We start from the raw sequence: 26,850 nt of genomic DNA, 5'->3' as shown, positions 1-26,850 counted from the left end.
TAATAGCTGCCTCCATCCATTATACTATACTCCCTTTCACTGAGTCCTGGTAAGCCTTCATAATTCACCAAGGATCTAAAGAGACGGTAGATTAATTGGTGTTCCATAATTAAAAGGGATTCCCATGAAATACTATTGATGACCTATCAACAGGATAGGTCATCCATAGTTAATCGGCCAGGGTTCATCGGTCAGCTCAGCGGGCGCATGCTGTCAGTGCTGCAAAAAGAAAGAGGTCTGAGCAGAAGCCTCCGCGCCGACCTGGCTGGTGCTTGTAACTACAGGCACAGCTCTCATTGAAATCAATGGGACTAAAAAAAATGTTAAAATAAAGTTAGAAAAGAGGTATTAAAAGTTAAAAAAAAAAAAAAAAAAAATTCCCATATTTATAGAAAAAAATACATATTTGGGTTTTCAATTTATTATAAATATGAGAAAACATGGTGAACATTGTCATGAAAAAAAATACACAATGCCAGATTTTTAATAAACGATCAAAAAGCCATATGTACTCCAAAATGGCACCAATAGAAACTACAGGACGTCCCGCAAAAAAAGAGCCCTCACAAAACTATCGACAGCAGCAGAAAATATTTTAATTTTTTTCCAAAGGTATTTTATTTTTAAGTACAGAAAAAAAAAACTACATGAATTTGGTATAGTCCTAATTGTACTGACCCACACAATAAACTTATTTTTGACGCAATGTGTATGAGTTTAAAAGAACACGGATGGCGGGCTCCCGAAAGGCACTGGAGTGATAGTTGCTGGGATGACTGTCGGGAGCTTTTGCGCTCATACTTGTCCCATGCAAAGGTACGTTAACTCAGGATCACTGCCGTTTTCTGCTTTTAAAGTCTGCTTTTTAAATTTTGAATTTTTTTAAAGTGTGTTTTTTTTGTTTTTTTTACTAGAATTGCTCGGCTTCACAGGGTCTATTTCATGTAACTGTTTGGTGTGTTTGTGGTTAAAAACTTTGTTTGCTACTGATATGAAGTCAACATTCTTATAGCACCAGATTCGCCACATAGGTTGAAATCAGGTGCTCTGGAAGATCTTAGACAACTCAAATTTGCTTTTGCATTCCAATATTTTTTATTTTTTTTCAAAACGGTTGGTCCTAGAGAGCTGAAATCTGGTCTGAAACCTTCTGAAGAATTTTGGTGCAGATTGGTCCCGTCATGTGGTCATACATAGACAACAGAAACATTTTATATGTATGTATAGATTTAACGAGATCACCTCTCTATTGCACTGTTATGTCCAAATATATCTGTGCCTTTATGTCCCCCTGCATGGGGTTATTGCGGCGGTACCTGCTACCATCTTTTATTCAAAAATTTCCAATAAATATCTTTAAACATGTTGATTTATTCCTGTGGACATATCCCGGATCTGTCAAACACTTATAATTGTAGTTATGAGGTCAACTATGACCAGGATCCATGAGGGAAAAGTATTATGGCTGTAATGAAGAAAAGAGGAGACCCATTTACTTACAAAGCAGTGACGCTGAATTGTCACCACAATCCCTGCTGCTTACTTAGGTTGTTCTAACTCTGCGCCGGAGCGCAGGAGTTTGAAGAAAGCCGCGGGCAATAGGTGCCACTCGATCTTTCCCGCACTTAGTATTTACTACATACGGGAAAGATAGGGCAGGTGCTTTTTTTCCTGGCCAAACAATTAACCAAGATAAGAGCTAGTGAAAATGAAAGCACAGAAATCCTATTGAAATCCGGGGTTTCGTTTTGTCCCGTTATGTGATCATGATTATCATGGCCACATAAGGGGAGAAAAACACGTTCGTCTGAATACCCTCAGTCAGGGGTTGAGTGAGTCAGAGCTATCGCACTGTATATGTACTTTATATATACAGATATGAAGTAGGTTCTCCTCAGTATATACTCATAGAGGTGAGGTAGACTCTCCTCAGTTAATAGACATAAGGGTGGTCTCACAAAGACAAAACATAGTTGCACCCAAACGAGGGAAATTTCGCCCCCTTCGCTGACCGTTCAAACTCTGTGCCATATCACAGAAGTTTAAAAAACGGCGTGGGAGATAGGTCCTGCCCTATCTTTCCTGCACATAGTATTAACAGTCGAGAAAAGAGCTAGTGAAATCGAAACCACTGAAATCCTTAAAAAAACAGGGATTTCGTTTAGTTGCTTTATGTCGCTGTGATAATCACTGCCGCATAATGGGAGAAATACGGGTTCGTCTGAAACTGCCCTAAAGGGGAGGTAGATTCTCCTCAATATATACACATAGAGGTGAGGAGGATTCTCCTCAGTATATACACATAGAGGTGAGGTGGATTCTATACAGTATATACACATAGAGGGGAGGTAGATTCTCCTCCGTATATACACAGAGCGGTGAGGTGGATTCTATACAGTATATACACATAGAGGTGAGGTAGATTCTCCTCCGTATATACACAGAGCGGTGAGGTAGATTCTCCTCCGTATATACACATAGAGGTGAGGTAGATTCTCCTCCGTATATACACATAGAGGTGAGGTAGATTCTCCTCCGTATATACACATAGAGGTGAGGTAGATTTTCCTCAGTATATACACACAGAGGTGAGATAGATTCTCCTCAGTATATACACACAGGGGTGAGGTAGATTCTCCTCCGTATATACACATAGAGGTGAGGTAGATTCTCCTCAGTATATACACAGAGAGGTGAGGTAGATTCTCCTCAGTATATACACATAGGGGTGAGGTAGATTCTCCTCCGTATATACACATAGAGGTGAGGTAGATTCTCCTCAGTATATACACATAGGGGTGAGGTAGATTCTCCTCCGTATATACACATAGAGGTGAGGTAGATTCTCCTCAGTATATACACAGAGAGGTGAGGTAGATTCTCCTCAGTATATACACATAGGGGTGAGGTAGATTCTCCTCAGTATATACACATAGGGGTGAGGTAGATTCTCCTCAGTATATACACATAGGGGTGAGGTAGATTCTCCTCCGTATATACACAGAGAGGTGAGGTAGATTCTCCTTAGTATATACACATAGAGGTGAGGTAGATTCTTCTCAGTATATACACATAGGGGTGAGGTAGATTCTCCTCCGTATATACACATAGAGGTGAGGTAGATTCTCCTCAGTATATACACAGAGGGGTGAGGTAGATTCTCCTCAGTATATACACAGAGGGGTGAGGTAGATTCTCCTCAGTATATACACATAGGGGTGAGGTAGATTCTCCTCAGTATATACACATAGGGGTGAGGTAGATTCTCCTCAGTATATGCACATAGGGGTGAGGTAGATTCTCCTCAGTATATGCACATAGAGGTGAGGTAGATTCTCCTCAGTATATGCACATAGAGGTGAGGTGGATTCTATACAGTATATACACATAGAGGTGAGGTGGATTCTCCTCAGTATATACACAAAGAGGTGAGGTAGATTCTCCTCAGTATATGCACATAAAAGTGAGGTAGATTCTCCTCAGTATATGCACACAGAGGTGAGGTAGATTCTCCTCAGTATATGCACACAGAGGTGAGTTAGATTCTGTGCAGTATATACACACAGAGGTAAGATGGATTCTCCCCAGTATATACACATAGAGGTGAGGTGGATTCTCCTTAGTATATACACATAGAGGTGAGGTGGATTCTCCTCAGTATATGCACAAAGAGGTGAGTTAGATTCCCTCCAGCCTATGCACATAAGGGTAAGATAGATTCTCCTCACTTTATACACATAGACATGACCTGGATTCTGCTCACTTTATACACATAGACATGACCTGGATTCTCCTCAGCATATACAGAAGGTGAGTTAGATTTTCCTTAATATATACACGTAGGGGTGAGGTGGATTCTCCTCAGTATATACACACACAGAGATAAGTTAGATTCTCCTCAGTATATACACATAGAGGTGAGGTAGATTCTCCTCAGTATATATACATAGAGGTGAGGTGGATTCTCCTCAGTTTATGCACATAAAGGGGAGATAGATTCTCCTCAGTATATGCACATAGAGGTGAGATAGATTCTCCTTCTGTATATACGCATAGAGGCGAGGTAGATTCTCCTCAGTATATACACATAGACATGACCTGGATTCTCTTCAGTATATACAGAAGGTGAGTTAATTCCCTCAGTATATACACAATGAAGTGAGGTAGATTCTCCTCCAGTATAGAAACAGAGAGGTGAGGTAGATTCTCCTCAGTATATTCACACAGAGGTGAGGTAGATTCTTCCCAGTATATGCACACAGAGGTGAGGTAGATTCTTCCCAGTATATACACATAGAGGTGAGGTAGATTCTCCTCACTATATACACATAGAGGTGAGGTAGATTCCCCTCAGTATATACACATAGAGGTGAGGTAGATTCTCCTCAGTATATACACATAGAGGTGAGGTAGATTCTCCTCAGTATATACACATAGAGGTGAGGTAGGTTCTCCTCACTATATACACATAGAGGTGAGGTAGATTCTCCTCAGTATATACACATAGAGGTGAGGTAGATTCTCCTCAGTATATACACACAGAGGTGAGGTAGATTCTCCTCAGTATATACACACAGAGGTGAGGTAGATTCTCCTCAGTATATACACACAGAGGTGAGGTAGATTCTCCTCAGTATATACACACAGAGGTGAGGTAGATTCTCCTCAGTATATACACATAGAGGTGAGGTAGATTCTCCTCAGTATATACACATAGAGGTGAGGTAGATTCTCCCCAGTATATGCACACAGAGGTGAGGTAGATTCTCCTCAGTATATACACATAGAGGTAAGGTGGATTCTCCTCAGTATATACACATAGACATGACCTGGATTCTCTTCAGTATATACAGAAGGTGAGTTAGATTCCCTCAGTAAATACACATAGAAGTGAGGTAGATTCTCCTCCAGTATAGACACATAGAGGTGGGGTAGATTCTCATTAGTATATGCACATAGAGGTGAGGTACATTCTCATTAGTATATGCACATAGAGGTGAGGTAGATTGTCCTCAGTATATACACATAGAGGTGAGGTAGATTCTCTTCAGTATATACACACAGAGGTGAGGTAGATTCTCCTCAGTATATACTGAGGAAAATCTAACTCACCTTCTGTATATGCTGAGGAGAATCCAGGTCATGTCTATGTATATAAACTCAGGAGAATCTATCTTACCTCTATGTGCATATACTGGAGGGAATCTAACTCACCTCTGTGTATATATTGAGGAGAATCCCCCTCACCTCTATATGTAAATACTGAGGAGAATCCACCTCACCTCTATGTGTATATACTGAGGGGAATCCATCTCACCGCTGTGTGTATATACTGCAGAAAATCTAACTCACCTCTGTGTGCAGCTACCAGCAGGCGGGGATTTTAAATCCCTGGCTGCTGATAGCTCAGAACTACAGATTCGGGAACAGCGGCAGAAGTCGCGGCTGAGCCCCAGCAGCTGAAGGTGGGTGAGGTTTTTTTTGTTTTTTTTTCCCCACACTATTTTTATTGGATTTTCAGGGAAGGGCGTATGTTTAAAGCCCTTCCCTGAAATCCAATGACTGGGATGCCGGTGGTAGGATTCTCTAGCGCAGCTGTCATGTGTGACAGCTGCGGTAGAGAATTGAAGAATTCCTCTGCTGCATCTGCCACAGATGTGGCAGATGTAGCAGCAGGGAATTCTTTTAACTAGCGGAGGTGAAGGAAACATCTGCCGCATGCGGCAGATGTGTTCTTCATACTCGCGGGGGTCACGGTAGCGACAGAGAAGTAAGTATTTTTTTTTCTTCTTTGTTTTACACTAAAATGTTTCTTTTTCATGGAAGGGCTTATATGTAAAACCCTTCCCTGAAAAAGAATGCAGGGGTGCTGGCAAATTATTGTTTTCAATGGAGCCGCCGGCAGCAGCCGTGGCTCCGTTGAAAACAATGCACGCAGCTGCATACACGCGTGTTTTTGTTCAGACATAGGTGCACACCTATGTACGCGCAAAAACACGCTCGTGTGAATCCACCCAGATGCTGTGAAATTGGTGTACACCAGCCAGGGTTGAAGTAGTTTCATCTTCAATAAAGTGCCGAGTAAGACAGTGCCTGGTGCTACACATACCCTAATGGGGGATACTAGCAGGCCTACCCACCTCTCCACAAAAAAATCCAGAGTATAGTGAATGGGGGATGAACGATTATATGAACACTCACTATTGAAAGGGCAGCCAGACATCACAGCTGCCCCCGCTGATCTTCTTTTCTATCCCGATCACACAATCTGCAGATTGTGGAAACGCATCAATTTAACTAAGAATAGTGAGCTAGTAAAATCCTGTGAGTGAGCCTAGTGCAGTGTCAGCCCTCCACCCGATACCATACATCAGGTGGCTACACGGGTGCCCTAGTCAGCTAGCTATCATGGCAAGCAGCGCCGGAGCAGACAGTTAGAACCTCCACTTAGCAAATGTGTTATCCATGATTCATTTCACCTCCATCTTTCATGAGCTAACTATGGGGAAGAGAGTACTGCCTGCTTCCTAGTGTGCCGGCGCCTATGAAATCCAGACACCAAGGATGTTAACCCTCTTTATGCTGGATCTGCAAATTGACATTGTTGTTAACACAATGCCTTATATAATACGGACACTGAGTGCAGAGCCATTATTGGACTATATCTGGGTCTGCCAAAATGCTTTAGTCTGAAATTAACCCTTTCCTCCCCAGCCCTTGTATTTGGAAGCCAGGGGTGGATTTAGGGTTGTTCAGGAAGGAAGGGAGTATGCACAGATAGCACACTCACACCCCCCTTTCTGGACTATATTGATGGTCCAGCATAATCTTTAACCCCTTCCTCTCCACTGTTTCAGTGTGCCGCGGTCTTTATTTAAAGTGACTGGAGAATAACGGAGCATATTCTACACATCAGTAAATTATTTACACTCCATGTTTTTCCTCCCTCATGGTCACGTTGCCTATACGGAGACCCCTAGCTCAAATTTCGGACTTGGAGGGGTTTGGGGTAACATCCACTATGCCTATTATTGATTATAAACTAGGGATAATTTAAGGATGCATTGGCCATTAATAGAGTGTATCTGATTTGTGAAGAACAGCTTCCAAAGATACAAAAGGAAAAATGGCTGCCCATTGTCTCACGATTTAATAAGTATCAGTCTGTATAGCAAACCTAGGTGCTGTCAGACAAAATTAAAAAGGCTTTTTCCTTCCCTAAGGCTGGATTCAGACAAACGTATATCAGCTGGGTTTTCATGCCGAGCCGATATACGGTGTCCTCATCTGCAGGGAGGGAGGATGGAAGAGCCAGGAGCAGGAACTGAGCTCCCGCCCCCTCTCCGCCCCTCTGCACTATTTGCAATGAAAGGAGGTGGGATGGGGCGGGGCTAAGTTACTAGAATTAGCCCCACCCCCATCCTGCCACACCTCATTGCAAATAGTGCAGAGGGGCGGAGAGGAGGCAGAGAGGGGGCGGGAGCTCAGAGCACTGCTCCTGGCTCTTCCAGCCTCCCCCCCTGAAGAGATGGACGACGTATATCGGCTGGGCGTGAAAACCGAAAACTGAGAGATTGTACTGTGAATCCTCAACCAAGGGCCAATTTACAGACTGCACTCATACCTAAATGGGTTGTGTAGATGTGCTATGCCCCTCGTGTTAGTATAATCACCAGGAATGGGGTTTTTGGGTGTGAGGACTTCTGGTACCCATCCATATAACCAGATCCCCACCTTATTTTAATATATGTTTTGAGTCTGTCGTATTAGCATAAATTAATCAAGTTAGTATTTTTTACTTTTTCTTTTTCATAGTAACATAGTTCGTTAGGCCGAATGAAGACAATGTCCATCTAGTCCAGCCTGTCTATCCTCCTGTGTTGATCGAGAGGAAGGCAAAAAACCCCAAGGGCAGGCTTTCGTCCCGAAAGATTCGGGTGCCGCCACGGGGCGGGGAGCTGCGGGGGAGAGCAGGGAGGAACGGAGGGAAGATCTCTCCCTCTCTCCCGCCCGCTCTGCCCCGCTCCCCGCCGCAACTCACCTGTCAGCTGCGGCGGCCCCCGAATCTTTAGGGACGAGCAGGGAGATACTCGGCTAAGGCACATTACTCGAGCGAGTAGTGCCTTAGTGAGTATACTCGCTCATCCCTAATCAAGTCCCCTTTTAAACTCCTCTATGGATTTTGCCATCACCACTTCCTCCGCCAGAGAATTCCACAGTCTAACTGCTCTTACAGTAAAGAACCCCTTTCTATGTTGGTGATGAAACCTGCTTTCCTCTGTTTCGATGATATGAACAATCTATTCATCTCTCATATTGGCTTGTGTAAAAAGCCAGTTAAACGAGCACCAATCTCGATAATCCACACTTATTTATTGCTAACTTTGGCTCATATAAAAGGGCCTTTACTGGTTATTGTTATATTATGCCTAGGTGTTGTAGGCTGATGCAGTGATAGAGAAAGGGGCTGGCTTGGGGCCCTTTTACACATGATGACCTGTTGGACGCTGATGTCCGACAGGTTGTCCCAGCAATAAGTGTTACTGTGTTTTTACACAGGAATAATCATCGCTGGTAAATGGAGGTGGAGCATATCAGGGATCGTTCCGGCCCACCCACCTCCATTCACAGTAAACAGGCAGTCGTTCATAAATGATTGATTGCCTGTTTACACGGGAGGATCAGTTTTATGCATGCAGAAACTGAACAATGAACGAGAAGTGAACAAATTCTCATTTGTCATTCAGTTGGGGCATGCACTTACACTGATCAATTTATTGACCTGAGTTACAGGGACTTTAGTTATTGAAATGACCCAACCAGCTAGCCCCGCACAACCATATCACTGACCCCAGGAAGGGGGTGGATGACAGGTCTGTACATATAAATGTTCACTCACTCACTGACTCATCACTAATTCTTTAACTTCCCGGTGTTGGACAAACTTGAAATTTGGCACGGCCGTTCTTTAGGTCCTAAATAGGCAAAGTAAAGGGGTTGCAACTTGAGTACTAAGTGCAAAAAAAAGTGACCCCCTGTGTAACTAGTAACACACATCTGAACCTCACAAACATGAAATTTGCCACAACAGTTCTCTACATCCTAAATAGGAAATGTAAAGGGCTCACAACTTCAATATTCAGTTCTAAGCATGAAAAAATCTGTGATACATGAGAGAGTTCTTTTCTCCTAAACCATAAAGCCTAGGGAAATTATTTGTATACTGAGGACAATATAATGCTCTTCTATGTGTATATACTGAAGACAATCTACCTCATCTCTATGTGTATATACTTTCTGTTCCTGTGAAAGGTTAACCATATCAGGTAGACGGATGTGGACCCATCTTGCCACACTCCAGTTTGGTTTTGGGCTATGTGAGGTGGCAGCACTTGGAGAACCCCAGTTTTCATACTTGACCCCTCCAAGTGGGATGACTTTGCTGCTGGGTCTCCAGGCCATTACACATGCAGATAGTCTCGGTAATGTGGTTGCTAACGCTGCATTGGGTCTAGTATAAAAAGAGGCTTGAGTCTGTCATGAAGCTGCATACCCGAGGTCCAGGCTGTAGGTCAGGCCAGGCAATAGCAAAATCCAGAATCCAGAGCTGAGGTCAGGGGGTCAGAACCAGAATACACACAAAAACTGGGGCTTTGTTACAAATGGCTAATGAGATCAATTGCTTAGCCGTCACCCTCGGGTATGGATTCCTGATCTAGGTGGTTCAGAGATCAGAGGACAAGTTTAGGGAATTCGTAATGGCCCTTTATGAGAGGGGTGGGAGTGTGTGCAGGCTCTGCTGGCAATCAAAGGATGGGGGGAGCGTGAATGAGAGCGCGCTGCAACCCCAGCAGCAGGTGAGTGGGGTGTGACCGACACTGTAGAAGCCTCATCTATGTACAAGTATAATACTAAGCCGCCTCCTCCTATGACCGGTCGCTGTGTGAGGGGCCGCTCCTCTGTAAGCCTGCATGGTGCCCTACATGTAACTGTGTGACTGACACCCTGTAGAGGCCTCATCTATGTACAAGTATAATACTAAGCCGCCTCCTCCTATGACCGGTCGCTGTGTGAGGGGCCGCTCCTCAGTAAGCCTGCATGGTGGCCTACATGTAACTGTGTGACTGACACCCTGCAGAGGCCTCATCTATGTACAAGTATAATACTAAGCCGCCTCCTCCTATGACCGGTCGCTGTGTGAGGGGCCGCTCCTCTGTAAGCCTGCATGATGCCCTACATGTAACTGTGTGACTGACACCCTGTAGAGGCCTCATCTATGTACAAGTATAATACTAAGCCGCCTCCTCCTATGGCCGGTCGCTGTGTGAGGGGCCGCTCCTCAGTAAGCCTGCATGGTGGCCTACATGTAACTGTGTGATCGACAGCCTGCAGAGGCCTCATCTATGTACAAGTATAATACTAAGCCGCCTCCTCCTATGGCCGGTCGCTGTGTGAGGGGCCGCTCCTCTGTAAGCCTGCATGGTGCCCTACATGTAACTGTGTGACCGACACCCTGCAGAGGCCTCATCTATGTACAAGTATAATACTAAGCCGCCTCCTCCTATGACCGGTCGCTGTGTGAGGGGCCGCTCCTCTGTAAGCCTGCATGGTGCCCTACATGTAACTGTGTGACCGACACCCTGCAGAGGCCTCATCTATGTACAAGTATAATACTAAGCCGCCTCCTCCTATGACCGGTCGCTGTGTGAGGGGCCGCTCCTCTGTAAGCCTGCATGGTGCCCTACATATAACTGTGTGGCCGACACCCTGTAGAGGCCTCATCTATGTACAAGTATAATACTAAGCCGCCTCCTCCTATGACCGGTCGCTGTGTGAGGGGCCGCTCCTCTGTAAGCCCCTCCGCCATGTAACATTCTGCCTTTTCTGAATGCTGCAGGAGTTACTGTCCGTCCTTCACCCTCCTCACAGGAGCTCTGTCCCTACCGACACATCACCTTCCTCACAGAGCCTTCATCTGCCACTTCTCACTGCTCAGCTCCGCCCCCTTATATATGTATCACATGATGGTGACATCATCACAGGTCCTTGGACCACCACTTCTACTCACTGCTGAGCCCCGCCCCTTATGTACTGATCACATGACAGTGACATAATCACAGGTCCTATTGCATTGTAGCAGTTCCTGGTCCATGCTGTTCTCTCTGTTATCAGCCAAAGACTTGTACCCAGAGGATATTTACACACATATACAGCACACTGATATCAGCTACATTCACACCTAATGGTTGCTGCATTATTTTATTGAAATTTAAAACAAATTAATGGGAAAAAAGTATATAATCTCCCTGTGACGCTGGAGGATTCGGGTAAGTTTATGTTAAACTGTTTTTGTGCAGTTTTATTGGGTATTTTGATGCAGTTTGTGTAATTGCAGTAAGCAGTGAGGAGAAGGGCTTGTGGTGTGCAGACCCCTTCCTGCAGGTATAATAAGGGCTTGTGGTGCGCAGACCCCTTCCGGCAGGTATAATAAGGGCTTGTGGTGCGCAGACACCTTCCTGCAGGTATAATAAAGGCTTGTGGTGCGCAGACACCTTCCTGCAGGTATAATAAAGGCTTGTGGTGCGCAGACACCTTCCTGCAGGTATAATAAAGGCTTGTGGTGCGCAGACACCTTCCTGCAGGTATAATAAAGGCTTGTGGTGCGCAGACACCTTCCTGCAGGTATAATAAGGGCTTGTGGTGCGCAGACACCTTCCTGCAGGTATAATAAGGGCTTGTGGTGCGCAGACACCTTCCTGCAGGTATAATAAGGGCTTGTGGTGCGCAAACCCCTTCCTGCAGGTATAATAAGGGCTTGTGGTGCGCAGACACCTTCCTGATGGTACAATAAGGGCTTGTGGTCTGCAGACACCTTCCTGCGGGTATAATAAGAGCTTGTGGTGCGCAGACACCTTCCTGCAGGTATAATAAGGGCTGGTGGTGCGCAGACACCTTCCTGCAGGTATAATAAGGGCTTGTGGTGTGCAGACCCCTTCCTGCGGGTATAATAAGGGCTTGTGGTCCGCAGACAACTTCCTGCAGGTATAATAAGGGCTTGTGGTGCGCAGACCGCTTCCTGCAGGTATAATAAGGGCTTCTGGTGCACAGACACCTTCCTGCAGGTATAATAAGGACTTGTGGTGCGCAGACACCTTCCTGCAGGTATAATAAAGGCTTGTGGTGCGCAGACACCTTCCTGCAGGTATAATAAAGGCTTGTGGTGCGCAGACACCTTCCTGCAGGTATAATAAAGGCTTGTGGTGCGCAGACACCTTCCTGCAGGTATAATAAAGGCTTGTGGTGCGCAGACACCTTCCTGCAGGTATAATAAAGGCTTGTGGTGCGCAGACATCTTCCTGCAGGTATAATAAAGGCTTGTGGTGCGCAGACACCTTCCTGCAGGTATAATAAAGGCTTGTGGTGCGCAGACACCTTCCTGCAGGTATAATAAAGGCTTGTGGTGCGCAGACACCTTCCTGCAGGTATAATAAGGGCTTGTGGTGCGCAGACACCTTCCTGCAGGTATAATAAGGGCTTGTGGTGCGCAAACCCCTTCCTGCAGGTATAATAAGGGCTTGTGGTGCGCAGACACCTTCCTGCAGGTATATTAAGGGCTTGTGGGGCGCAGACACCTTCCTGCAGGTATAACAAGGGCTTGTGGTGCGCAGACACCTTCCTGCAGGTATAACAAGGGCTTGTGGTGCGCAGACACCTTCCTGCAGGTATAATAAGGGCTTGTGGTGCGCAGACACCTTCCTGCAGGTACAATAAGGGCTTGTGGTGCGCAGACACCTTCCTGCAGGTACATTAAGGGCTTGTGGTGCGCAGACACCTTCCTGCAGGTATAATAAGGGCTTGTGGTGCGCAGACACCTTCCTGCAGGTATAATAAGGCCTTGTGGTGCGCAGACACCTTCATGCAGGTATATTAAGGGCTTGTGGGGCGCAGACATCTTCCTGCAGGTATAATAAGCGCTTGTGGTGTGCAGACCCCTTCCTGCAGGTATAATAAGGGCTTGTGGTGTGCACAGACACCTTCCTGCAGGTATAATAAGGGCTTGTGGTGCGCAGACACCTTCCTGCGGGTATAATAAGGGCTTGTGGTGCGCAGACACCTTCCTGCGGGTATAATAAGGGCTTGTGGTGCGCAGACACCTTCCTGCGGGTATAATAAGGGCTTGTGGTGCGCAGACACCTTCCTGCGGGTATAATAAGGGCTTGTGGTGCGCAGACACCTTCCTGCGGGTATAATAAGGGCTTGTGGTGCGCAGACACCTTCCTGCGGGTATAATAAGGGCTTGTGGTGCGCAGACAACTTCCTCCGGGTATAATAAGGGCTTGTGGTGTGCAGACCCCTTCCTGCGGGTATAATAAGGGCTTGTGGTCTGCACAGACACCTTCCTGCAGGTATAATAAGGTCTTGTGGTGCGCAGACAACTTCCTGTAGGTATAATAAGGCCTTGTGGTGTGCAGACCCCTTTCTGCAGGTATAATTAGGGCTTGTGGTGTGCAGACCACTTCCTGCACGTATAATAAGGTCTTGTAGCGAGCAGACACCTTCCTGCAGGTATAATAAGGTCGTGTAGTGCGCAGACACCTTCCTGTAGGTATAATAAGGGCTTCTGGTGCGCAGACACCTTCCTGTAGGTATAATAAGGGCTTCTGGTGCGCAGACACCTTCCTGTAGGTATAATAAGGGCTTCTGGTGCGCAGACACCTTCCTGTAGGTATAATAAGGGCTTCTGGTGCGCAGACACCTTCCTGTAGGTATAATAAGGGCTTCTGGTGGGCAGACACCTTTCTGTGGGTATAATAAGGGCTTGCGGTGCACAGACACTTTCCTGCAGGTATAATAAGGGCTTGTGGTGCGCAGACCACTCCCTACAGGTATAAAGAGGGCTTGTGGTGCGCAGACCCCTTCCTGCAGGTATAATAAGCGCTTGTGGTGCGCAGACCCCTCCCTACAGGTATTATAAGGGCGTGTGGTGCGCAGACCCCTTCCTGCAAATACAATAAGGGCTCGTGGTGCGCAGACACCTTCCTGCAGGTATAATAAGGGCTTGTGGTGTGCAGACCCCTTCCTGCAGGTATAATAAGCGCTTGTGGTGCGCAGACCCCTTCCTGCAGGTATAACAAGCGCTTGTGGTTCGCAGACCCTTCCTGCAGGTATAATTCGGGCTTGTGGTGCGCAGACCCCTTCCTGCAGGTATAGCAAGCACTTGTGGTTCGCAGACCCTTTCTGCAGGTATAATTCGGGCTTGTGGTGCGCAGACCCCTTCCTGCAGGTATAGCAAGCACTTGTGGTTCGCAGACCCCTTCCTGCAGGTATAATACGGGCTTGTGGTGTGCAGACCCCTTCCTGCAGGTATAATAAGGGGTTGTGGTACGCAGACCCTTCCTGCAGGTATAATAAGGGGTTGTGGTGCGCAGACCCCTTCCTGCAGGTATAATAAGCGCTTGAGGTGTGCAGCCCCCTTTCTGCAGGTATAATAAGCGCTTGTGGTGTGCAGACCCCTCCCTACAGGTATAATAAGGGCGTATGGTGCGCAGACCCTTACTGCAGGTATAATAAGGGCTTGTGGTGCGCAGACCCTTCCTGCAGGTATAATAAGGGCTTGTGGTGCGCAGACCCTTCCTGCAGGTATAATAAGGGCTTGTGGTGCGCAGACCCCTTCCTGCAGGTATAATAAGGGGTTGTGGTGCGCAGACCGTTCCTGCAGGTATAATAAGGGCTTGTGGTGCGCAGACACCTTCCTGCAGGTATAATAAGGGGTTGTGGTGCACAGACCCCTTTCTGCAGGTATAATAAGGGCTTGTGGTGTAGAGACCACTCCCTAAAGGTATAATAAGGGCTTGTGGTGCGCAGACCCCTCCTTAAAGGTATAATAAGGTCTTGTGGTGCGCAGATACCTTCCTGCAGGTATAATAAGGGCTTCTGGTGTGCAGACCCTTTCCTGCAGGTATAATAAGGGCTTCTGGTGCGCAGACTCCTCCCTAAAGGTATAATAAGGGCTTGTGGTGTGCGCAGACACCTTCTGGCAGGTATAATAAGGGCTTCTGGTGCGCAGACCCTTTCCTGCAGGTATAATAAGGGCTTCTGGTGCGTAGACTCCTCCCTAAAGGTATAATAAGAACTTGTGGTGTGCGCAGACACCTTTCTGCGGGTATAATAAGGGCTTGTGGTGTGCAGACAACTTCCTGCAGGTATAATAAGCACTTGAGGTGTGCAGCCCCCTTTCTGCAGGTATAATAAGCGCTTGTGGTGTGCAGACCCCTCCCTACCGGTATAATAAGTGCGTATGGTGCGCAGACCCCTTCCTGCAGGTATAATAAGGGGTTGTGGTGCGCAGACCCTTCCTGCAGGTATAATAAGGGGTTGTGGTGCACAGACTCCTTTCTGCAGGTATAATAAGGGCTTGTGGTGTAGAGACCACTCCCTAAAGGTATAATAATAAGGGCTTGTGGTGCGCAGACCCCTCCTTAAAGGTGTAATAAGGTCTTGTGGTGCGCAGATACCTTCCTGCAGGTATAAAAAGGGCTTGTGGTGCGCAGACCCCTTCCTGCAGGTATAATAAGGGCTTCTGGTGTGCAGACCCTTTCCTGCAGGTATAATAAGTGCTTCTGGTGCGCATTCTCCTCCCTAAAGGTATAATAAGGGCTTGTGGTGTGCGCAGACACCTTTCTGCGGGTATAATAAGGGCTTGTGGTGTGCGCAGACACCTTCTTGCAGGTATAATAAGGGCTTCTGGTGCGCAGACCCTTTCCTGCAGGTATAATAAGGGCTTCTGGTGCGTAGACTCCTCCCTAAAGGTATAATAAGAACTTGTGGTGTGCGCAGACACCTTTCTGCGGCTATAATAAGGGCTTGTAGTGTGCGCAGACCCCTTCCTGCAGGTATAATAAGGGCTTCTGGTGCGCAGACCCTTTCCTGCAGGTATAATAAGGGCTTCTGGTGCACAGACTCCTCCCTAAAGGTATAATAAGAGCTTGTGGTGTGCAGACAACTTCCTGCAGGTATAATAAGGGCTTCTGGTGTGCAGACTCCTCCCTAAAGGTATAATAAGAGCTTGTGGTGTGTGCAGACACCTTCCTGCGGGTATAATAAGGGCTTGTGGTGTGCACAGACACCTTCTTGCAGATATTGTATTCAATGGGAAACAATGCATAGCCCTCATGTGCTCCTCATATGCAATGTATTTGCCGGCCACATTGAAAGCAACAGACGACGCATTCCGAGGGAATGCACAAAGATAGGACATGCCATGATTTTTTCCCCACTCTGCACTGTGATGCAGGAAACCATCATTCATGTATAAGTGAAAGAATGTGGTTCATATCCGTGCATCTCACAACGCACAAACCTCGTGCCGTCTTCTCGCCGTGTGACAGCGGCCACACGATAGATCTCTGCTTATCCCAGGTGACAAGAATTAATTTATTGATGATTTTCCAAGAAGATGAGCTGGAAGGTTGTTCCAAGCATCTAACTGGTAATCCCCCTGTAATGTGATCATGGCCCCAAAGACCCCGTTTCTCTGAATGCTCTATAAGGGGGTTCTGTAAATCGCACATGATGATGTCCCGTATGATTTAGAGTCTCTCCTTTTCTCATAAAGGGCCGGCAGTGCTAAAACCCTCCAGTTCATCCAGTTCGCTCATGTCCTCACCCAAAATGGTCCTCATGAATGACCCACCGAGGATGGAGAAGACCAGCAATGAGATTACCAAGAGAATATTAAGCGTCACCTTAGAGATCATCTACCTGCTGACCGGAGAGGTAAACATCTCTGTATTTCTTAGTTCTTATGGTTCAGCGACCAAATCTTACATTATAGCTTTGTGACCTTGTAAATTAATAAAAGTGAAAACAACTCATAAGCCGTGTTGGGACCTGATTCACCGCCCTTAGTTTACCATGTCGAAGAGCAATATTGCAGTGTTAGGCCAAGTGACTTGCGTCTCGGCTAAAGTCGCCATGTAGCCCTATTCTTATTGCATTTTTTAACACGCTAAACAAAGTTCATTTAAAATACATTAAACCAATTCACTGTTGGACATCTTCCTACATTCTGAAGCCTGTACAGCTGTGATGTCGGACGACTTCCAACTGGGCATTCATCTATATATATAAAGGTGAAAGCGCTCACTGATTGATTGACTGACTTGCCACTAATTCTCTAACTTCCCGTTGTCGTACAAACATGAAATCTGACAGGAGCATTCTTTAGGTCCTAAATAGGAAAAGTAAAGGTTCACAACTTGAAAATTCAGTGCTAATTGCAAAAATATTGGTTCCCCTATGTAATGTACCTAATTTAATTCTCTAACTTCTCGATGTCGTCCAAACATGAAATTTGGCTCGTCCATTCTTTAGGTCCTAAATTCGAAAAGTAAAGGGGGTCACAACTTGATTATTCAATGCTAAGTGCAAAAGTATTGGCACCGCTATGTAATATAACTTCCTGGTTTCGTACAAACATGAAATGTGGCATGACAATTCTTTAGATCCTAAATTAGAAAAGTAAAGGGGTCACAACTAGAGATGAGCAAGCACACTCGTTTAAGGGTGATGCTCGAGTGAGCACCAGTCTTTTCGAGTAACTGATTACTCATCTGAGCCCCATGGGGGGGGGGGCGGCAGGTTGGAGCGGGGAAGGGGGAGAGAGCGAGATATCTCTGTCGCTCACCACCGATGCCCCCCCCACATGGTGCTCGGACGAGTAATCAGTTACTCAAAAACACTGATGCTCGCTCGAGCATCAGCCTTAAACGAGGGAGCTCTCTCATCTCTAGTCACAACTCGAAAATTCAATGCTAATTGCAAAAGTAAGTGGCACCCCTATGTAATTTACCTAATCTATTTCTCTAAATTTGGCACAAACATTCTTTAGGTCCTAAATAGGTTACGTAAGGTCCTGAATAAGAAAAGGGCTCACAACTCGATTATTAAATGCTAATGCAACTTCTACAAGCATGAAATTAAGTCCTAAATGAGGAGAGTGGGAGGGGTGGCACATTCTGCAGAGGGACATTGGTACATGCAGCCTGAGGAGAATCTAACGGTCCTCTATGTGTATACATATTTTATTTCTTGGCTCCTCCAAAGTATCCTTGACTTCATAAATTTTCACTGCAAACAACACATAAACACCTGTATCAAGTTTACTCGGGTGAAGCAGGGTAAATCAGCTAGTACTGTATATTGCCGGTGTAGTAGACATGACGATTAGTTAGATTAAAATGTCTATTGATTTGTATAAACTAGATGTATTACTCAGCTGTAGTTATTTAACTCTGTAGAGGCTAATGGCGGCATAATTTCATTATGGTAATTGCTGGACAATGGCATGGTGAAAGTTGTGTGTTACAATGTTAGCCTAATATAAAGCTCCTCTCCAGCCTCTAAGAGTTAAAGTCACATTCCTATACTGTATTACTTGTATCTACGTTGGGCGTCATCCTAGCTCTCCCCCACTCTCAACTTCTGATACAAAGGAACTACTTTTGCCAAACCACATGTTGAGGGGGACAAAGACTGGCTCATACACTGGACTTGAGAGAGAGGTGGGGAGGGGGGCGGGGAGGATTCTATATGTTACTGATGTAATATGTTATACGCCCATAAAGGGCAGGTATTATGTGTTTCAATAAAGTGAGGATTTGTGCAATGTACCACCCAGATCCAGTTTAGACTTGAGACTTAGAGCTTGTGTCTGACTCGGTTGATGGTATGCGCATACTACACAATTAAGAAGCTACAGAATACCCTGAAACCTGCTGGAGAAAATACCATCACGTACATTGGCTACTCTGCTGCTTTACAGACTATAGTACTGGTGTTAGTTGTATGACGGCAGAAAGTAAAGACCCCTTAAGAAACCCTGAATCCAAAATTGGATTGGAAAGGATTAAAGGAAGTAATAAGTACAATCCAGTGTCCTGTATAATGGCTTCCAGACCTTCCAAGTGAGGGAGAACTAAAGAACTGAGCAGCAGAAAATGTGAAGATCGGCCCCCAATATGGTCAGTTCTGTATGGTGGGAACCAATGAGCTAATAGTAATGAGCCTCCTGTGGTGCAGAGTGTAAGCTCTCGCCTACGACCTGAAGGTTGCAAGTTCGATCCCCGCATGAATAAGGTAGCCGGCTCAAGGTTGACTCAGCCTTCCATCCTTCCGAGGTCGGTAAAATGAGAACCCAGCTTGGTGGGGGGTAATAAATAATAATTACCTGAAAGCGCTGCGGACTAAGTTGGCGCTATACAAATACCATGATTTATTTATTTAATGTTGTAGGAGTAATGAGAATGGTAAGTAGGCTCCTTGTAATGAGTAGGAAAGGGCAGCCTGGAACCAGGAGGATCACATGGCTGGAGTTTGGCCTGCAGACTTGGACCTTTGGTATTAGTTTGTGATATATATATAGAAACATAGAAGACTGACGACAGAAAGAGCACAAGGTCCATTTAGTCTGCCTTTATATTATTTCTGACTGCCTCTGATTGTTAGAATGAAGAGGCTGCAGTGCTTGGCTGAGTACTGTGCCTCTTCGGCTGTCATCGCCTCTTGAGGGCTCTGCTTGGGAGCTGCAAACAGGCGCATAGATGTGTGTGGAATTCTATGTGTCTGTCTTCAGCTCCCAAATGGAGCCAACAGGCAACGATGACATATGAAGGGTCACAGCTGGAGATGAGCGAGCACCAAAATGCTCGGGTGCTCGTTACTCAGGACGAAATTATCGCGATGCTTGAGGGTTCGTTTCGAGTAACGAACCCCATTGAAGTCAATGGGCGACCCGAGCATTTTTGTATATCGCCGATGCTCGCTAAGGTTTTCATTTGTGAAAATCGGGGCAATTCAAGAAAGTGATGGGAACGACACAGCAATGGATAGGGCAGGCGAGGGGCTACATGTTGGGCTGCATCTCAAGTTCGCAGGTCCCACTATTAAGCCACAATAGCGGCAAGAGTGGGGCCCCCCCCAACAATTTTTACTTCTGAAAAGCCCTCATTAGCAATGCATACCTTAGCTAAGCACCACACTACCTCCAACAAAGCACAATCACTGCCTGCATGACACTCCGCTGCCACTTCTCCTGGGTTACATGCTGCCCAACCCCCCCCCCCCCCCGCACGACGCAGTGTCCACAGCGCACACCAAAGTGTCCCTGCGCCGCCTTCAGCTGCACTCATGCCACGCCACCCTCATGTCTATTTATAAGTGCGTCTGCCAGAGGAACCGCAGGCACACACTGCAGAGGGTTGGCACGGCTAGGCAGCAACCCTCTTTAAAAGGGGCGGGGCGATAGCCCACAATGCTGTACAGAAGCAATGAGAAATCCAATCCTGTGCCACCTCCATCTGGAGCTGCACACATGGGCATAGCAATGGGGAACCTATGTGCCACACACTATTCATTCTGTCAAGGTGTCTGCATGCCCCAGTCAGACCGCGTTTTTTTATAAATAGTCACAGGCAGGTACAACTCTGCAATGGGAATTCCGTATGCACCCACAGCATGGGTGGCTCCCTGGAACCCACCGGCGGTACATAAATATATCCCATTGCAGTGCCCAACACAGCTGAGGTAATGTCGTGCTTAATGCAGGTGGGCTTCGGCCCACACTGCATGCCCCAGTCAGACTGGGGTTCTTTAGAAGTGGACACATGCAGATACAACTCCCTGTGGACCCACGGCATGGGTGGCTCCCTGGAACCCACCGGCGGTACATAAATATATCCCATTGCAGTGCCCAACACAGCTGAGGTAATGTCGTGCTTAATGCAGGTGGGCTTCGGCCCACACTGCATGCCCCAATCAGACTGGGGTTCTTTAGAAGTGGCCACATGCAGTTACAACTCCGTGTGGACCGACAGCATGGGTGGGTGCCAGGAAGCCACCGGCGGTACATAAATATATCCCATTGCAGTGCCCAACACAGCTGATGTAACGTCAGCTGTAATGCAGGTGGGCTAAAAATTTATTTGATAAAACTGTAGGCGAGGGCCCCCAAAAATTGGTGTACCAACAGTACTAATGTACCTCAGAAAAATTGCCCATGCCCAACCAAGAGGGCAGGTGAAACCCATTAATCGCTTTGGTTAATGTGGCTTAATTGGTAACTAGGCCTGGAGGCAGCCCAGTTAAAATAAAAATTGGTTGAGGTGAAAGTTTCAACGCTTTAATGAGCATTGAAACGTATAAAAATTGTTTAGAAAAATTATATGACTGAGCCTTGTGGGCCTAAGAAAAATTGCCCGTTCGGCGTGATTATGTGAGGTTTCAGGAGGAGGAGCAGGAGGAGGAGGAGGAATATTATACACAGATTGATGAAGCAAAAAGGTCCCCGTTTTTGATGGTGATAAAGAACGATGCTTCCATCCGTGGGTGCAGCCTACGTATTGCTTAGGTATCGCTGCTGTCCGCTGGTGAAGAAGAGAAGTCTGGGGAAATCCAGGCTTTGTTCATCTTGATGAGTGTAAGCCTGTCGGCACTGTCGGTTGGCAGGTGGGTACGTTTATCCGTGATGATTCCCCCAGCCACACTAAACACACTCTCTGACAAGACGCTAGCCGCAGGACAAGCAAGCACCTCCAGGGCATACAGCGCGAGTTCAGGCCACGTGTCCAGCTTCGACACCCAGTAGTTGTAGGGGGCAGAGGCGTCACCGAGGACGGTCGTGCGATCGGCTACGTACTCCCTCACCATCCTTTTACAGTGCTCCCGCCAACTCAGCCTTGACTGGGGACCAGTGACACAGTCTTGCTGGGGAGCCAGAAAGCTGGCAAAGGCCTTGGAGAATGGTCCCCTGCCTGCGCTGCACATGCTGCCTGATCTCTGCGCCTCCCCTGCTACCTGGCCCTCGGAACTGCGCCTTCTGCCACTAGCGCTATCGGATGGGAAGTTTACCATCAGTTTGTCCACCAGCGCCCTGTGGTATAGCATCATTCTCGAACCCCTTTCCTCTTCGGGAATGAGAGTGGAAAGGTTCTCCTTATACCGTGGGTCGAGCAGTGTGTACACCCAGTAATCTGTAGTGGCCAGAATGCGTGTAACGCGAGGGTCACGAGAAAGGCATCCTAACATGAAGTCAGCCATGTGTGCCAGGGTACCTGTACGCAACACATGGCTGTCCTCACTAGGAAGATCACTTTCAGGATCCTCCTCCTCCTCCTCCTCTGGCCATACACGCTGAAAGGATGACAGGCAAGCAGCATGTGTACCCTCGGCAGTGGGCCAAGCTGTCTCTTCCCCCTCCTCCTCATGCTCCTCCCCCTCCTCCTCAACGTTCTGAGATATAGACATGAGGGTGCTCTGACTATCCAGCGACATATTGTCTTCCCCCGCCTCCGTTTCCGAGTGCAAAGCGTCTGCCTTTATGCTTTGCAGGGAACTTCTCAAGAGGCATAGCAGAGGAATGGTGACGCTAATGATTGCAGCATCCCCGCTCAGCATCTGGGTAGACTTCTCAAAGTTTCCAAGGACCTGGCAGATGGCTGCCAACCAGGCCCAATCTTCTGTAAATAATTGAGGAGGCTGACTCCGACTACGCCGCCCATGTTGGAGTTGGTATTCCGCAATAGCTCTACGCTGCTCATAGAGCCTGGCCACATGTGGAGCGTAGAGTTCCACTGTGTGGGCACGTCGCACAGCAATCGGTGCACTGGCAGATGAAACCAATGTTGCAGGGTCCGCAGGGTGGCAGCGTCCGTCTTGGAGTTGCGGAAATGTGCGCTATCCCGGCGCACCTTTCTGAGCAGGTATGACAAGTGTGGGTAGCTTTTCAGAAAGCGCTGAACCACCAAATTAAAGACATGGGCCAGGCATGGCACGTGCGTGAGGCTGCCGAGCTGCAGAGCCGCCACCAGGTTACGGCCGTTGTCACACACGACCATGCCTGGTTGGAGGCTCAGTGGCGCAAGCCAGCGGTCGGTCTGCTCTGTCAGACCCTGCAGCAGTTCGTGGGCCGTCTGCCTCTTCTCTCCTATGCTGAGTAGTTTCAGCACGGCCTGCTGACGCTTGCCCACCGCTGTGCTGCCATGCCGCGCGACACCGACTGCTGGCGACGTGCTGCTGCTGACACATCTTGATTGCGAGACAGAGGTTGCGTAGGAGGAGGGTGGTTTAGTGGAGAAAGCATACACCGCCGCAGATACCACCACCGAGCTGGGGCACGCAATTCGGGGGGTGGGTAGGACGTGAGCGGTCCCAGGCTCTGACTCTGTCCCAGCCTCCACTAAATTCACCCAATGTGCCGTCAGGGAGATATAGTGGCCCTGCCCGCCTGTGCTTGTCCACGTGTCCGTTGTTAAGTGGACCTTGGCAGTAACCGCGTTGGTGAGGGCGCGTACAATGTTGCGGGAGACGTGGTCGTGCAGGGCTGGGACGGCACATCGGGAAAAGTAGTGGCGACTGGGAACCGAGTAGCGCGGGGCCGCCACCGCCATCATGCTTTTGAAAGCCTCCGTTTCCACAAGCCTATACGGCAGCATCTCCAGGCTGATCAATTTGGCAATGTGCACGTTTAACGCTTGAGCGTGCGGGTGCGTGGCGGCGTACTTGCGCTCGCGCTCAAACAGTCGCGCTAGCAACGTCTGGACGCTGCGCTGAGAGACATTGCTGGATGGGGCCGAGGACAGCGGAGGTGAGGGTGTGGGTGCAGGCCAGGAGACGGTAGTGCCTGTGTCCTCAGAGTGGGGTTGGATCTCAGTGGCAGGTTGGTGCACAGGGGGAGAGGCAGTGGTGCAAACCGGAGGCGGTGAACGGCCTTTGTCCCACCTTGTGGGGTGCTTGGCCATCATATGCCTGCGCATGCTGGTGGTGGTGGCTCCCCAGCTGATCTTGGCGCGACAAAGGTTGCACACCACTGTTCGTCGGTCGTCAGGCGTCTCTGTGAAAAACTGCCACACCGTTGAGCACCTTGACCTCTGCAGGGTGGCATGGCGCGAGGGGGCGCTTTGGGAAACATTTGGTGGATTATTCGGTCTGGCCCTGCCTCTACCCCTGGCCACCGCACTGGCTCGGCCTGTGCCCACACTCTGACTTGGGCCTCCACGTCCTCGCCCGCGTCCACGTCCTATAGGCCTACCCCTACCCCTCAGCATGGTGTATTACCAGTAGTGCAGAAACAGAACGCTGTAATTAAATGTGCCGCTTATTGGCCTGTGGTTGGAGGCTGACTTCGCTTACGGAACGCCAGGAAATAATTTTGCGCAAGCCTGCTGTAACACTTAGCTGACTGCGTATGAATTAGGAGGACTACTACACCCAGCAGAGACCCAGAACACTGAGGACAGTCACAGGCAGCCCAAATAGATTTTTTTCCCCAAATGTTTTTGCAAAGGCCCACTGCCTGTATTCAATAAATATATCTCTTCTCTCTCTGCGTCACCGCTACTGGCCCTGGAGTATGTCAAATAACTGCAGAGTGTTGCACTGTGGACTGGAATACAGCGGTGATTTAACAGCCAACACAGAGCCAGGAAATAATTTTGCGCAAGCCTGCTGTAACACTTAGCTGGCTGCGTATGAATTAGGAGGACTACTACACCCAGCAGAGACCCAGAACACTGAGGACAGTCACAGGCAGCCCAAATAGATTTTTTTCCCCAAATGTTTTTGCAAAGGCCCACTGCCTATATTCAATCAATATGTCTTCTGTCCCTGCCTAACCACCACTTCTGGCCCTGGAGTATTACTGCAGGGCGCAATGCTCTGCACGGCCGATATACCAAAAAAAAAAATGTGCAACACTGCAAAAAGCAGCCTCCACAGTACTGCACACGGTTAGATGTGGCCCTAAGAAGGACCGTTGGGGTTCTTGAAGCCTAAAATACTCCTCACGCTCTCCCTATAGCAGCTCCAGCACCAACAGCACTTTCCCTGAGCTATGTCAGAATGCATCTATGGCGAGCCGCGGGAGGGGCCGATTTTTATACTCGGGTGACACCTGATCTCGCCAGCCACTCACTGCAGGGGGGTGGTATAGGGCTTGAACGTCGCAGGGGGAAGTTGTAATGCCTTCCCTGTCTTTCTATTGGCCAGAAAAGCGCGCTAACGTCTCAGAGATGAAAGTGAAAGTAACTCGAACATTGCGTGGTGCTCGTTACGAGTAACGAGCATCTCAAACACGCTAATACTCGAACGAGTATCAAGCTCGGACGAGTACGTTCGCTCATCTCTAGTCACAGCACTTGCTGCAGCATCTTGATTTCAGCAGTCAGTGGGGGTCTCAGCATCCGGACCTCCAACTGACTAAAACTTTTTTTTTTGAACATTACATTTTTTTACAGTTTTCCATAAACAAGTACAGAATTGCAGATATCAAAAGGAAAGAGGCATCATTTATTAATAATAAATCTCTATGTAGCACCAACATATTCCACAGCGATTACAAGGCAGGGGAGAACAGATTAAAAAAACACTGTTACATGTAGTAATCGATTGATGGAAACAGTAGGGGTGAGGGTCCTGCTCCAACGAGCCTACATTCTAAGGATAGTGGGGTGATACAGAAGGTAAAGGGGTTATAGATGTGCACGGTATGGCAAGGTGGAGAGTGTGGGATGCTTTACACATAGGCAATGGTCAGACTTAAGCGTATGGTGGCTTAATCGGTAGGACTGCAGTTGAGAGTTGATTGTGACTTGCACGGATCGGGGGTCAGATGGAGTAAAGAGGGGTTTAGTTTAGGGGATATGGTATGCCTCCCTGAAGTTTTGTGTTTTTAGAGCACGCCTGAAGTTGTGCGAGTCAGGGATTTCCCAGATAGTTTTGGGTAGTGGTTTCCAGAGGTCAGGTGCTGCTTTGGTGAAGTATTGGAGGTGGGAAAGAGAGGTTTGAATTAATGGGGGAATTGCGGCATCCGATAAAGCCACAAAGGCCCCCTTCTTGTACCTCTTGATGTGGGGAGGACTGTGAAGGCTTTTAGTAAGCTGAAAAGTGCAGCAGGAGAACTGGTGGTGCCGGTTTGTGCTAGAACCAGATCAAAGCTCTCCCACTGCATGTCATCTTGCGGTGACAGGTAGGCCACCACACAGATTTAAACTTTTGACATGTTGCTTTATACAGCGGGATCACAATCTCATGCTTTTTATTGACAGAGGAATATTGAGTTCAGTCCTCTACATGTCTCTCTCCATACACAGGATTACATAATAGTGAAGAAGACATCGTGTGATAATGCAACTCCCAACAGCCATCTCCATGATTCCCATGATTCAGGAGGATGGAGCAGGAGCCAGAGCCCCATCACAGAGGCTCCTCCTCACTTAGCGATACATGAGCAGAAAATCCTAGAACTCACCAACAAGATCACTGAGCTGCTGACTGGAGAGGTGACACTGCTGGGAAATTATACAATAACACTGGGGGTGTCTGGGTAATGACGGTATCACTTTGTGTGTCAGGTTCTTATAAGGTGTCAGGATGTCGCTGTCTATTTCTCCATGGAGGAGTGGGAATGTTTAGAAGAACACAAGGATCTGTACAAGGACATCATGATGGAGAACCACCAGCCTCCGGTATCACAGGGTAAGAAGAGACATATAATACATATTATGTTATAATATACACACCTACCCTGTATTTTTTTGGATTATTGGATGCATTTTTAATCAGATAAAATAGGTTTAAAGGTTTAGGCATCTAATAGTGTGAAGTTATATGAGAATGGTCTGAGTAACCGACCAAAACATCACAATGTCTGTGGATTGTCTCTGATGAAGAAAATTCTCTGTGCAAGATAAGAGTGCGGAGTTTCTTTTTATATATTTGACTGTAGGTCCTATCTCTTAGATCCGCACCTATATAGCGACTAGAAGCACAGAAAACTGACGTCAGAAGGAGAACACA

The 26,850-nt window shown here is 47.4% G+C and overlaps 2 protein-coding genes across 2 annotated transcripts in view; both read left to right on the top strand.

Moving 5' to 3' along the window:
- LOC136613640 (zinc finger protein 850-like) overlaps positions 1 to 26,850 on the top strand; it is a 53,200-nt gene that overhangs the window by 7,358 nt on the left and 18,992 nt on the right. Inside the window, exon 3 of the mRNA XM_066594069.1 lies at positions 26,406 to 26,529. Coding sequence (XP_066450166.1) covers positions 26,406 to 26,529 — 124 coding nt within the window. The remainder of the gene's footprint in view (positions 1 to 26,405; positions 26,530 to 26,850) is intronic.
- Positions 11,148 to 26,418, top strand: LOC136608510 (oocyte zinc finger protein XlCOF29-like). The gene is made up of 3 exons (XM_066589114.1): positions 11,148 to 11,327; positions 16,616 to 16,776; positions 26,145 to 26,418. Exons 2-3 carry the CDS (start codon positions 16,657 to 16,659, stop codon positions 26,379 to 26,381), a joined length of 357 nt encoding a protein of 118 aa, XP_066445211.1. The 5' UTR covers positions 11,148 to 11,327; positions 16,616 to 16,656; the 3' UTR covers positions 26,382 to 26,418.

The sequence above is a fragment of the Eleutherodactylus coqui genome, chromosome 1 (genome assembly GCF_035609145.1).
Source record: "Eleutherodactylus coqui strain aEleCoq1 chromosome 1, aEleCoq1.hap1, whole genome shotgun sequence".
Lineage (NCBI taxonomy): Eukaryota > Metazoa > Chordata > Amphibia > Anura > Eleutherodactylidae > Eleutherodactylus > Eleutherodactylus coqui.
This window is presented reverse-complemented; position numbering and strand designations above follow the sequence as displayed.

Excerpts from the sequence above, each read along its gene's own strand:
- LOC136608510 (XM_066589114.1), top strand. The coding sequence starts at position 16,657 with ATGTCCTCACCCAAAATGGTCCTCATGAATGACCCACCGAGGATGGAG. Across the intron at positions 16,777-26,144 it reads TCTACCTGCTGACCGGAGAG|GATTACATAATAGTGAAGAA; the intron begins GTAAACATCTCT and ends CTCCATACACAG.